The 12,051-nt window shown below is 51.6% G+C and overlaps 1 protein-coding gene across 14 annotated transcripts in view; it reads left to right on the top strand.

Moving 5' to 3' along the window:
* AGAP1 (ArfGAP with GTPase domain, ankyrin repeat and PH domain 1) overlaps positions 1-12,051 on the top strand; it is a 568,640-nt gene that overhangs the window by 186,657 nt on the left and 369,932 nt on the right. For 9 of the 14 annotated variants that reach the window (XM_067027214.1, XM_059055294.2, XM_067027207.1 and 6 more), the window contains exons 2-4: positions 4,128-4,186; positions 10,594-10,681; positions 11,389-11,400. In XM_067027214.1, coding sequence (XP_066883315.1) covers positions 4,128-4,186; positions 10,594-10,681; positions 11,389-11,400 — 159 coding nt within the window. The remainder of the gene's footprint in view (positions 1-4,127; positions 4,187-10,593; positions 10,682-11,388; positions 11,401-12,051) is intronic. The other 5 variants (XM_059055295.2, XM_059055296.2, XM_059055299.2 and 2 more) reach the window with 1 other exon arrangement.

Raw genomic sequence — 12,051 nt, forward strand, 5'->3', positions numbered from 1 at the left:
TTGTGTGTCTGTGTGTATATTATATATGCGTGTATTTGTATATATATACATATATATTTGTTTACATTTTTGAGACCTTATTTTTTCAGAATAGTTTAGGGTTTTTTTCTTTTCTTTTCTTTTTTTTTTTTTTTTTTTTGGTTCAGCACGCGGGCCTCTTACTGTTGTGGCCTCTCCCGTTGCGGAGCACAGGCTCCAGACGCGCAGGCTCAGCGGCCGTGGCTCACGGGCCCAGCCGCTCCGCGGCACGTGGGATCTTCCCAGACCGGGGCACAAACCCGCGTCCCCTGCATCGGCAGGTGGACTCTCAACCGCTGCCCCACCAGGGAAGCCCCGAGAATAGTTTAGGTTTATAACAAAATTGAGAGGGAGGTACAGAGAGTCCCCTTATGCCCCTCCCCCCACCATGTGCACAGCCTGCCCCATAATCGTAAAAACAAAGAAACTGCTGAGGACACCATAAATGGATGACCCAGATGGTTTGAAGTTCCTTTTTCTTGGGGCTCAGCACTAATTGTCCAAACCCCAAGCACCTTTGCCTTTGAAAGTGTAGGTCTGGCAGCTTCCTCTTTGCTCAGCGTCATAAGAGTGCATTGTGGGCTTCCCTGGTGGCGCAGTGGTTAAGAATCCGCCTGCCGATGCAGGGGTCACGGGTTCGAGCCCTGCTCCGGGAAGATCCCACATGCCGCGGAGCAACTAAGCCCGTGAGCCACAATTACTGAGCCTGCGCTCTAGAGCCCACGAGCCACAACTACTGAGCCCGCGCGCTGCAGCCACTGAAGCCTGTGCGCCTAGAGCCTGTGCTCCACAGCAAGAGAAGCCACTGCAACGAGAAGCCTGGGTGCCACAACTAGAGAAAGACGGCACAGCAACAAAGACCCAATGCAGCCAAAAATAAAAATAAATAAAATAAATAGATTTATAAAAAAGAAAAGAAAAGTGTGCATTGTGTGGATACGGTGCATTTTCACGTTCTGAGCTTCTCTGGACTTTACCTTAATATAGGGCTAAGCTAGGAAGGAATTCTACTGGCCTCCACATTTAACTGTTTAGAATACCCTTAAGTCCTAAAATAATATGCCATGCGTGTGACCTGTGGGCACACCAGTGAGACAGCGGGGGGTTGGTGTCTTTTCCTTTAATTTCACGTTTTGGTCGTCAACTCAGAATAACTAGGCTGAGAATTTCTGCTTAAAATCCCCCCCGCCCCCCAGTGCTGATCAGTTTTGGTTTCCCGCTCCTTCGTGATAACCTCCCCTTGTGTCCTTAGGCCCCGTCCCCGAGTCTGCTCTCTGGGGGGTGTGGGAGGTCACTGTCTTTCTCCAGCTGCCTTCAGATTTCTATCCTGAAGAAGCTAATAGTTTGGGTTTTTCACTCCTGATAAAAGTTCCCTGTTACTTCAGTTTCCCTAATCTTGGTGTTCTTTGAGAATTTCTTTTCACTATTATGATTTAAATTGAAAAGATAAAATGTCCTCTGAAGTGGAGCCATGTTAATGATAAGAAATGATTAACCGGCTTCTTGCCCTAAACTCTATTGGGTCATTACAGAGGACGCCCGGCATGCTGCCACCCAGTGACACAGCTAAAGGGGTCTTCAGTGTCCCCGATAGGCTCAAAGCAGTGACTCAGCGGTCACCGGGTGTGTTTCATTCTAAATTCAAGTCCAGTAGCATTTCAAAAGCGCATGGGAATGTGTTTTCTTAAGATTATTCTACTCCAAGTGAGGGAATTGAGGGGAGCGCAGAATGGCCTCTTCTGAAGTGAGACACGTCTTCCGTGACTTGTGGTTCTAGCTGCTCTGAGAACACATGTGCACGTGCACACGCGTTCCCATACACGCACACGCGTTCCCATACACGCACACGCGCACAGGCTGCTGGGTGTGTGCCCCCCGACGCATGTGTGTTCATCCTTTAAGGATTGCTGCACCGCGGGACTTAAATAGGGCAGCCGGCTGGTCTGGTCACCGTGGTCCCCACCCCGCTCCCCCGTGATGAACTCTTCCAGAGGGGCTGCACTGTCCTCCCTGTAACTCCCACGGAGGGAGTCCAGCCCACAAAAAGGTCCCGGTCCATAGAGGAGCGGCGTGAAGGAGTATCTGGTGTGTACGTCTTCTGCCGCATCTTCTGTTATTTTTCGTTTAGCCTCTTGGGAGGCAGCATTCAGTCCTGACTGGGCAGTGATGGAGGCGATGAGCGTTTTTAAAGTAAATCTTTTAAAATTGAAGATGTGTTTTTCTGGTCAGTTAAGTCAAGCATTAATTTTATTAATCTGGTCAGGTAAGTCAGGCATTAATTTTATTAAGCTAGTTGACACAAACAAATATATTCCATTCGAGGGAAGATATGTTTGCAAGTAAAAAGGCACCACACACATTGTTGCAGTGTTTATATAGTTACACATCTTTCTTTAATGGAGCCCTGCTTAATTTATAATGAATATGAATATGTAATACTTGTGATGAACATAATCTTTGGTGGTATGTGCTTAAATATCAGCTATGCATTAGTGAATGGAGCTCTTTTTGTGTGTGTGTCTGTGTGTGGTACGCGGGCCTCTCTCTGTTGCAGCCTCTCCCGTTGCAGAGCACAGGCTCCGGACGCGCAGGCTCAGCCGCTCCGTGGCATGTGGGATCTTCCCGGACCGGGGCCCGGACCCGTGTCCCCTGCATCGGCAGGCGGACTCTCGACCACTGCACCACCAGGGAAACCCGGAGCTCATTTTAATTCTCACTTTACTCTCTTTGTTTTCCTATTAAGGTTATTAAAAACTATATTATTGAATTTTTTTTTCATGCCATATGGTAGAAAATGTGGAAGGTACCAAAAGGTGACAATGAAAAGAAAATCTCTTCATTACCTTGTCCCCAGGCCTCCTGGTTCCCTAACCCTAGATCAGCAGCTGTGAAGTTTTTTATCCTGCCAGAAGTGTTCTCAGCATGGACAAGCTTGTGTGTTATTTTACACAGACACACAGACACACACACAGAGAGACACACATGGACAAGCTTGTGTGTGTATTTTACACAGACACACAGACACACACATACACAACCCTAGGGCTTTGGGATGGCTGCACTTTGATACGTTGGGGCTTTAAGCATTTTGTTGGTGACTTAGCCTTCATTACATGGATGTGTCCAAATGTACGTAACCAGCCTTGGGTTGTTACAAGCACAGCAACAGCGCTCTTTAAAAAAAAAAAAAAACTTTATTGATTGATTGATTGATTGATTGATTGGCTGTGTTGGGTCTTCGTTGCTGCGCGCAGGCTTTCTCTAGTTGCGGCGAGCGGGGGCTACTCTTTGTTGTGGTGAGCGGGCATCTCGTTGTGGTGGCTTCTCTTGTTGCGGAGCACGGGCTCTACGTGCGTGGGCTTCAGTAGTTGTAGCTCGCGGGCTCTAGACGTTCAGGCTCAGTAGTTGTGGCTCGCGGGCTCTAGAGTGCAGGCTTGTGGCACACGGGCTTAGTTGCTCCGCAGCATGTGGGATCTTCCCGGACCAGGGCTCGAACACGTGTCCCTTGTTGCATTGGCAGGCGGATTCTTAACCACTGCGCCACCAGGGAAGCCCTCCCCCTTGACTTTCTGACACATCCCAAGGTGTTCTGACTGCATCTTCAGTGTCTAATATGTTTCTGAGGATCAAAACTCCAGCTCGAAAGTCTTCTTCTAAACCATAAAGTATTGTATTGTAAACACTTGGATTTTCCAACCATCACCTACCATAACTTTATTGGGGGGATTTCAGGCAAGTGAGTATTTTAGTGAAAAATCAAAAGGCCCAAAGTTCACTGGCTACAGGAGCTTCCTTCTCCTCACACTTGCGGACATTCGGACCGGAAGGGTCTTCACGCCCCTGAGCAGGGTGGGGCCTACAGGGCTGGGGCGGGACTTTGGAGTTGTTGGAGTGTGTGTTACGTTTTAGGAGGCAGGACACCGATTGGGATCGGAACAGCCGTGTGAGCCAGGCACATCTCAGCTTCTCTGGGTGGAAGTGATGCTAGGGGTGGGCTGGACCGTCTTCGGTGTCCTTCCCGTTTGAAAGCTGGCACCTTGGGGCCATCTTGACCGTGCACTTGGGTAAGTCGCAGCATCTCACTTCCTTTTACCCCTCCTGTTTTACAGACGCCTTTGTGAACAGCCAGGAATGGACATTAAGTCGATCCGTCCCGGAGCTCAAAGTGGTAAGTGTTTGCTCTGGCCTGGGCGTGGTCATTCTTCACCTGCAGGAGGGGGGCTTGGAGGGGGGCTCAGGAAGAGGCGAGGTGTGACCTGTGAGCGCCCCAAGCCCGTGTCCTGGTGGACATGCGGGGTCTCATTCCCTGGGGCCCAGGGGTGGGCCGTGTTCTGCTGTGTCCTGGGGAGGGGCCGGGTGAGGCTGAGGTTAGGGCTGGAGTCCTGAGGGCGCCCGTGACGGTCATGACAGATGGCCAGGAAGGTGGCTTTGTGTGCAGGGCTGGGTCCACCCGCCACTGTCTCCCGTATCTGGGCGTGTGAGAGACTGTCTCACACGCACACACACACACATGGACACACACACACACAGCTTATCAGTCCTTTGCAGGATGTCATGGCAAGTCTCTGTAGCGCGTCATCAAGATGTAATTATAATTCATCACTGAGAAAATGTGACTGTGTACTGTGTTACAGAGGAGTAGCGTACAGTTTAAAGTTTTGTTTTTATTATGAGCTTTAAGTGCTCTTTCAGTGACACTATTTAAATTGACTTAAATAAAAAATGACTTAGATCCGTTACAGCCACACCTCTGAGCCTCTCCCCACTTCACCCGCCCCCCGCACTTGGGGATGGAAGAAAGGACAGCTAGAACTGTTCACCAATCACATTGTTATGAAATACGCGGCGTCTGGAGGACGTGTGTGTGTGTGTGTGTGTGTGTGTGTGTGTGTGTGTGTGTGTGTGTGTGTATCTTAAACTTCTCACGTGACAGACCCTGACCCTGGTGACAGCAGGTCAGCTCATCCTGTCCAGGCCCTGGGCCTGCTCTTCTCGGCCCACCTGGCCCCTTAGCATCGGCATGTTGTCCCCCCATGTGCCCCTTCTCTGAGGTCCCAGCGTTTGTTAGCAGTTCCAGCCTGTCTGCCCAGTGACCCTAGAGGCCCTCGGATGCCCTTCCCGGGGCCCCAGCCACCTGCGGTGCTTCGCGGGTGGACCCGGGCGGGGTGGGGGGGGAGGACAGGCCCCTTCTGGCCTCTCCCTCCGAGACAAGGAGATGGAATGAGGACGAGAGTGTCTGTGACTTCCAGTGTCACCGGGACGAGCAGGTTTTGAAACTTAAGGCCTGAAGGGAGGGCGCGTGGGCAGGGAGGGCTCGTGGGCAGGCCCTCTGACATCCCCCCCGGCCCGAGGGCGTCTGATGTGTGTCCCCATTGCCATTGCCAGGTGTCCAGGCCAGGCCCCCTGCCCGCCCGTCCCCCCTCCTTGGTCCGGCCAGGTCTGACCTTTCTCGGTGCTCCTTCCTTGCGGGGAGGCAGAGGGGCCCACGGTTCCGGGGCCGTTCCAGAAGCGCGGGGAACGCAAGCCCAGCCCTGGGACAGTGCTGCTCTGTCGCCTGTGCTCTGTGACGCCGTCCCCGGCACAGAGCGGATCCCGCGGGACACGGTCAGGCAGCAACGTCAGCGATCGCGGCCAGGGATGCCGCTTGGAGGTTTCCAGGGAGGTTTCCCCGTTTCAGAGGCGGCCTCTTGAGCCAGCCAACGGTTGGGGTCCTGCCGTCGGAGTAAAGCAAGGGGAGCGGTGTTCTGTGCGGGGCGTGGGGTACCTCCTGGGTGGAGTCGCCACCTTTAGTCCTGAGCCGGTCGTGCTGTTGTCCCCACTCCGCAGGCGTCGGGGGCTGAGCCTCAGATGTGAAGGATGTGCCCGAGGAGCCCTGGTTAGTGAGAGGAGGAGCCGGCGTCTGAACCTGGAGCTTGTGTTTCCGCATCGGCTCTGCCGGCAGAACTTTCTGCGACGTGGAAATGTTCTCTGTCTTCAAGGTGGCACCCGTGGGCCCCGTGTGGCTGCAGAGCGTCTGAAGTGTGGCCAGTGCAGGGGAGGAGCTGAAGTGTAAAGTTCAAGGCTGTCAAGGCCCATGGTTTAGACCCAGTCTGGGGAGTTAAAGGTGGTGAGGGTTCTACCAGAGCCCGCATAGCAGCCTGTGACTGAGGACGCCTCCTACCCAAACCTGTTCTCTGCTGGTATTTCAAAAGCATGGGATTTTCTGGAATCAGTGCTTGGAGGTGTAGGGGTGCTTGCACCGGTGGTGCAGATTTATGATCCTAAAACAGAACTCTCATAAAGTTGGCTTGAATTCACAGAAGGGGTGGACTCCACCCCTCACGGATAAGTAAATGGGGAGGATTCTGCAGTTCTTCCGGGGGAGGCGCCCTGCCCCCGACCCGTGTGGGGACGGCCCAGACCCCAGCAGGATGGCCAGCTCTGCTCTGGGCCAGGCGTCCTCCTGCTGGGGGGTGCAGCGGGCAGCTTGGCCTCCTCAGCAGATCCCTTCTGTGCTAAGGCGTTCCCAGCGTCTACAGAAATGCTCCTTTGTTCTGGGCAGCCTCTGGGTGTCCTGCCTGGGTACAGCACCCGGGACAGGTGGTCCCTGAGCTCAGCCCCCTCGGAACCCTGGACTCGCAGCAAATCAGTGACATAATAGCAAGCCTCAAATGGACTCTTTATGTAATGTTGGGCCATAAACCATCTGGAATCTGTCAGAGAAAAAATGTCCAATGTTTGCATTTTTTTTTTTTTTTTTTTGGGGGGGGGGCACCACATGGCTTGTGGGATCTTAGTTCCCCGACCAAGGATTGAACCCGGCCCCTCGGCAGTGAAAGCGGAAGAGTCCTAACCACTCGACCTGCAGGGAATTCCCCAATGTTTGAATTCTTTTCGAGAGTGGCAGTGCCATGCTACATGCTTCCTGAGGTTGTAAGATGGGGGCCAGTCGCTTTGGGTCCACACTCAGGTCCCTGCAGACGTGTGCCAGGCAGCACGTGCTGACCGCTTACCTCTGGGCGGAAAGGAAACCACTCCATAGATCTCTGGCCTGTAGAGGTGGGCGTCTGTCAGCAACCTGTCATATCCTATTTGTGCGTTTTCATTGAATTCTCAACTGGGATTCTTACCAAAAGCCTCGATTTTATTTTCAGCAAACCACGTGTATAGCTGGTAAGTGGCGAAGTGCGGGACAGTAGAGAACCCGGTTTAGAAAGACACCACGTGTGACGTGACCGATCACAACCCTGCCCAGGGGATGCCGGGCCCGTGCGATGACGTGTCGCCACCAAAATACATAGATGTGTAGTTTTCGGGACACCTTTTCCGTGCTACCTTGCTTCTCCCGGAGCCTGTAGACCCAGACTGGCCTGATTCCATATTCTCTCTAGTTTGTATCCAGTAGCAGTTCATGGGTCCCAGTGCAGCTTTACAGCTTGCAGAGCATTTTTATCCCTTCCTTTATTTCCTCCTCACAGCTGGCTGTTAGTTTCTGCCAGTGTTTCAAATTAAAATAATGCCCACGGTGTGCAAACATAAGAAGGTGTATGAGATGCCCATTCAATTCAAACAAAACACCTTCTTCCCCTCCCACCCCCGGGAATGAGTGATTTGATCCTTATAAGGGGTGGGTGAGTTCATTCTTAGCAAATCATTGACATGTAAGAAGGAGGGAACATTTGCCACACACAGAAAGCACAGACTGAACAGTGATTTTGAACATTTTCCTCCTCGGGAAAGAAGAAGCCTAATCTTAATTAAAAATTCAATTCTGCGGCATGCTGTCTCGGATTTTCTCAGCGTGAGGCTGACAAACAGCAGGTGCCCTTGAGCAAAAGAATAATTAATAGGTAGAAATTCTCAGATTACAGAGGCCCAAAGCAAAGGGAAGACGGAAGTCAAATCAGGAAGGGAAACAACTTTATTTAGGATCCGTCCACATAGTCTGGGGCTTGGAGCTGTAGGAATAAAGCGTCTCGTTCCTACTCACTGGCGTTAGTGTCATTCATTCATTTATTCAGCCAGCGTTGCTAGGAGTCCGCCGTGGGCAATGCTGGGGGGTAGAGAAGCAGACACAAACGAGACCCGGTCCCTTGTCAGCACTGGAGAGAGTCAGGCCCACACACTGATGCTGGGGAGACAAAGAGGTGAGTGACAAGGTAGCGTTAGGAGGAGGCACTGAGGGAGCTTTGGGGAGAGGCACTGGTTGAGGCTGTGGCATTAGGAAGGCTTCTCAGAGGAGGTGACATCGGAACTGATTGCTGACCCATGAGTAAGACTATTATTTCGGGCAGCGATTGATGTGGAACGATCTAGGCGTCTGGAACCTGCAGGACCTGTTAGGACGGTGTTTGGTCACTGGCATATTGAGGACGAAAGGACCGTGATGGTGGAGGGACAGGATGGTTCAGGGCTTCAGATCAGGTTCTAACTTACTTTCCACAATCTCGTGGCAAATTTCTTCGCTTTTATGTTTGTTCTTCTCGTTAGTGGCACCGTCACCCATTGACCCAGCCGACCAAGCACCCCCCCCACCCCCCATTCCATCCATCCTTCCACCCATCCCATTTTTACCGGCACTTTACTGGGGCCGGAGACGGTGCTGAGTGTAGGAATTCGGAGAGGTGTCCTTGCCGGCGTCACAGACATGTTCTTGGCCTTCGGGGACCTGAGCGCACTGGGGGTGGCGTCAAGAGCATCAGCAGCCACGGTGTAAAGTGTTCTGGGCGTGTAGAGAAGCAGGGAAACCACCCAAAACTCTCTTCGGGTGAAGGGAGGGGTGCCCAGGTGAGTGATAGGTTCGTGTGGTTCCGGCCGGACCTGGGTGCCTACAGCCGGATTGATCGTAAGGGTTTGGAGGGAGACCCTTGGTTGTCTGTTCATGAAATACTTGGACTCTGGCCTGAGGGCAGCTTCCCAAGGGTTGTGAAATGAGGGAGTCGCATCTTTGCAGTGTCCGTTTTCAAGAGTCTCTGGTATTCTCTGGGAGAAGAGGGGGAGCTCCCGGGCAGGGAGCTAAGCTAAAGGCTCTCCCCGGATCCAGTGGACGGACCGCACAGCCTGCCCCGTGGGGGTGTGTGGGGGTGTGTGGAGACCCTCAAAAGCACATCTGGGCGGGCTGGGAGTTGGAGACGGCGTCCGGGGGTCTGGCTTGGGGGTCTGGGTGGCGATGTGATCACAGGATGATGAGCAGATTCGGGGGAGAGAACAGTAAGGTCTGGACATGCTGAGGTTTCAGTACCAGTGTCGGTGTGTCTGGGTTTTCACCTGGAGAGGGGCTGGGTCTGGAGAATGAGAGTGGGTATCCATAGCTTACCGGGAGCAGGTGGGGTGTAGCCTGGCTCCCTTGGTTGGAGGGGGGTTACTTAGAATCCAGGATCTAGGGAGTCTAGGTGGTCTAGGGAAGGAGCCAGCGTGGGCTGGGGGTATTTTGAAGAGGAAGCCCTGAGCGGGAAGTTTGGAGAAAGAGAATCTCCTCTACAGCCTCTGGTGATGCAGCAAGGGGAGGGCCAGGGGATTTAGAAGCAGAAGTCCTCGGTGACCACGAGCATCGGCCTTGTAGCCATAGGGTCAGAACAGCAGGCTGGGGGTGGGTGGGGTCAGAGAGTGGGCGAGAGGGAGGCAGGCTCTTCGTAGGCGGGGACCTGTGTCCAGGGCAGGTCTCTCTTCCTGCTTTTCCTCAAGAGACAATTGATTGGATGATGCTTCAATGCAGAGGGGAAAGTTCTAGCCAGCCGGGGAAGAAAAGGTTAAAATGCAGGAGAGTCTTTGCACAGAAGGTAGAGGGGGGGTGAGACCCCAAGCAGAGGGAGGGCTTCCCCAGGGACAGCCACCGGGTCCAGCCAGGTGTGTCAGCTGTGCTAACACGGGGGCTTTCTCTGAAGAAGGCAGGGTGAAGCCAGCCTTGCCCGCCGGCGACTGAGTTCTTACTTGCTGGTACAGTGGCCCTCACATCATGCTGACTTGTTTTTCATCCAGCACGAACACCTTTGCCTCCTTGACCGTGGGTCCCTGCTCTGTCCTGCAGTGTGGACCCCGTGTCCAGAGATGCAGGCCGGCTCTCCTCCTCCTCCCCGCCTTGGTCCAGTTTTCTCCCCCCCGGGCCCTCCCCAACACTGTGCTTTTCTGGTGTGGCTCTTTTTCAGCGAGTCTCACCCGGCTCCAAATCCTACCCCAGAGTTGTGACGGAATGCACCAGAATGTCCTCCTAATCCCCTTAATGACTCTGTACCGCCACTGCGTCCCATTTAACCTCGTACCTTGTTGAGTGTTTTGAGGGTCCACGATACATGTTGGGGGGCTGACTCACTGTACACCTTCCCGAGGTCACCAGCACTCATGGGATGCAGCGTGTGTTCTAACCGTGTTGATTCTTCAGGCTCTAGAGGCTGATAAAACGTGAGATGTTAATTGAAGGTGTTGGAATCCCTTTTTCTCCAGCAGAAGAATTTAACTAGCCCATTTTCGGCCGTCCCGCTGATGCCTGGTCGTGACGGTGTTTAGGATTGCCGTCCATTTTAACCTCTCTCTTTGCAGGTTGCTGAATAGCATGATATACTGACTGCTCCTCAGTGACTGTCCGTTTCTGTGTTTCAGGGCATTGTGGGTAATTTGGCCAGTGGCAAGTCGGCCCTGGTGCATCGCTATCTGACCGGCACGTACGTCCAGGAGGAGTCTCCAGAAGGTATGTTGCGTGTCACACAGTCTCCACCTCAAGAGAGTTTAGTTTTCTAAATTTTTTGTTAGCGTATTCTCAATCATTGCTGTGATGTGTCCCATGTCAAGAAAAGTAATAACATACCAAGCAGTAAAAATCCGTAGGCATGTTGCTTCTTCTGTAGTATTTTTTGCTAACCATCTCGGCATTTGGAGCAAATAGAGTCAAACCATGAATGCTGTTGAATGTATTTCGTACCGAATAGTTCTGTCCCTTCAAATGTGAATCCAGCGTCACTCCTTTAACTATTACTGCTTGGACGTTTCTCTGATCTGGATCTTGAGTTTATACATAATTTGTGTGTGTACTGTTCCTTAGTCATAGATCCGGGCCTCTCAGATGAACCGCCACCATATGTTCTGAGTATGTTTCCTCCCTTATATTGTATTCTAAACATTTAAGTATCACTTTGCATGAGAATAAGCTATTTCTTTTGCCATGAGGCTTTTACTTCTTCAGTTAACATACCCATGTTTTGTTTTTTGCTTTAAATAAAATGATGGTAGTAATGCTAGGAAAAACCACTTAGCTCCCGTGTCCCCAAATCCCGGTAGAGTGTACACACACAGTTTTCTAAATTATATTTTCTCTCCGTGTAACCTTTTAAAGTCCGACTCTGAGACACTGAATTTCTGGTTCCTTCTTTTTCTTACTGGCTGTTCCATTCTTTGCAGATATGGATGCAGGTAACTATACATTTTCTTCATGGCAGCGCTTGTGTTGTTTGAAGAGCGAGGAGAGACACAACTCTGTACTGTAGTCTTCCCTTCCCTCCTCGTTCTGTGTATCATCCTATTTTGTTTCATTTTTGCCTTTTCTTTTGCTTTAAGTTAAACATTTCACCCTGTTTTGTCCCTTAGACGTCTTTTTAGCAGTAGTCCTGAGTAGCTTCACGTGTTTCCCGTAACACCTGTTCTGGCATTTAACTCTTGTCCTGGATACTGTGTAACCGTTCAGAAAAGTGTGGGAGATGGAATTCTGTGGCAAGCTTTGCTTGGGGCTCTGCCGTGACTTTGCAGAATTTTGCGATCCCACCGTAAAAGCCTCGCGGCGGTTACATGAGGGAAAGGCCTACTTTTTTCGTTACCTGCATTGAAATGATGGTTTAAGGGAGATTAGAAGTGAAGGCCCGGATGTGGGAATCAATGAGGAAAAGCATAGCCAGACGCTGAAAAATGGATACAGATGCTAGAAAATTGCGTGCTTTAGAGAGGTGAGAGAGTTGGCCGTCTTCTTTCCTGGAATCCGTACCTGGGTTGTACTTGTGTATTTGTGCCTTTGTGTCTGACTGTGGGTTTTAGCCATAGTCGTTTTGATTATACCCGAGAGTTTTTTTT

The sequence above is a fragment of the Kogia breviceps genome, chromosome 2 (genome assembly GCF_026419965.1).
Source record: "Kogia breviceps isolate mKogBre1 chromosome 2, mKogBre1 haplotype 1, whole genome shotgun sequence".
NCBI lineage: Eukaryota > Metazoa > Chordata > Mammalia > Artiodactyla > Physeteridae > Kogia > Kogia breviceps.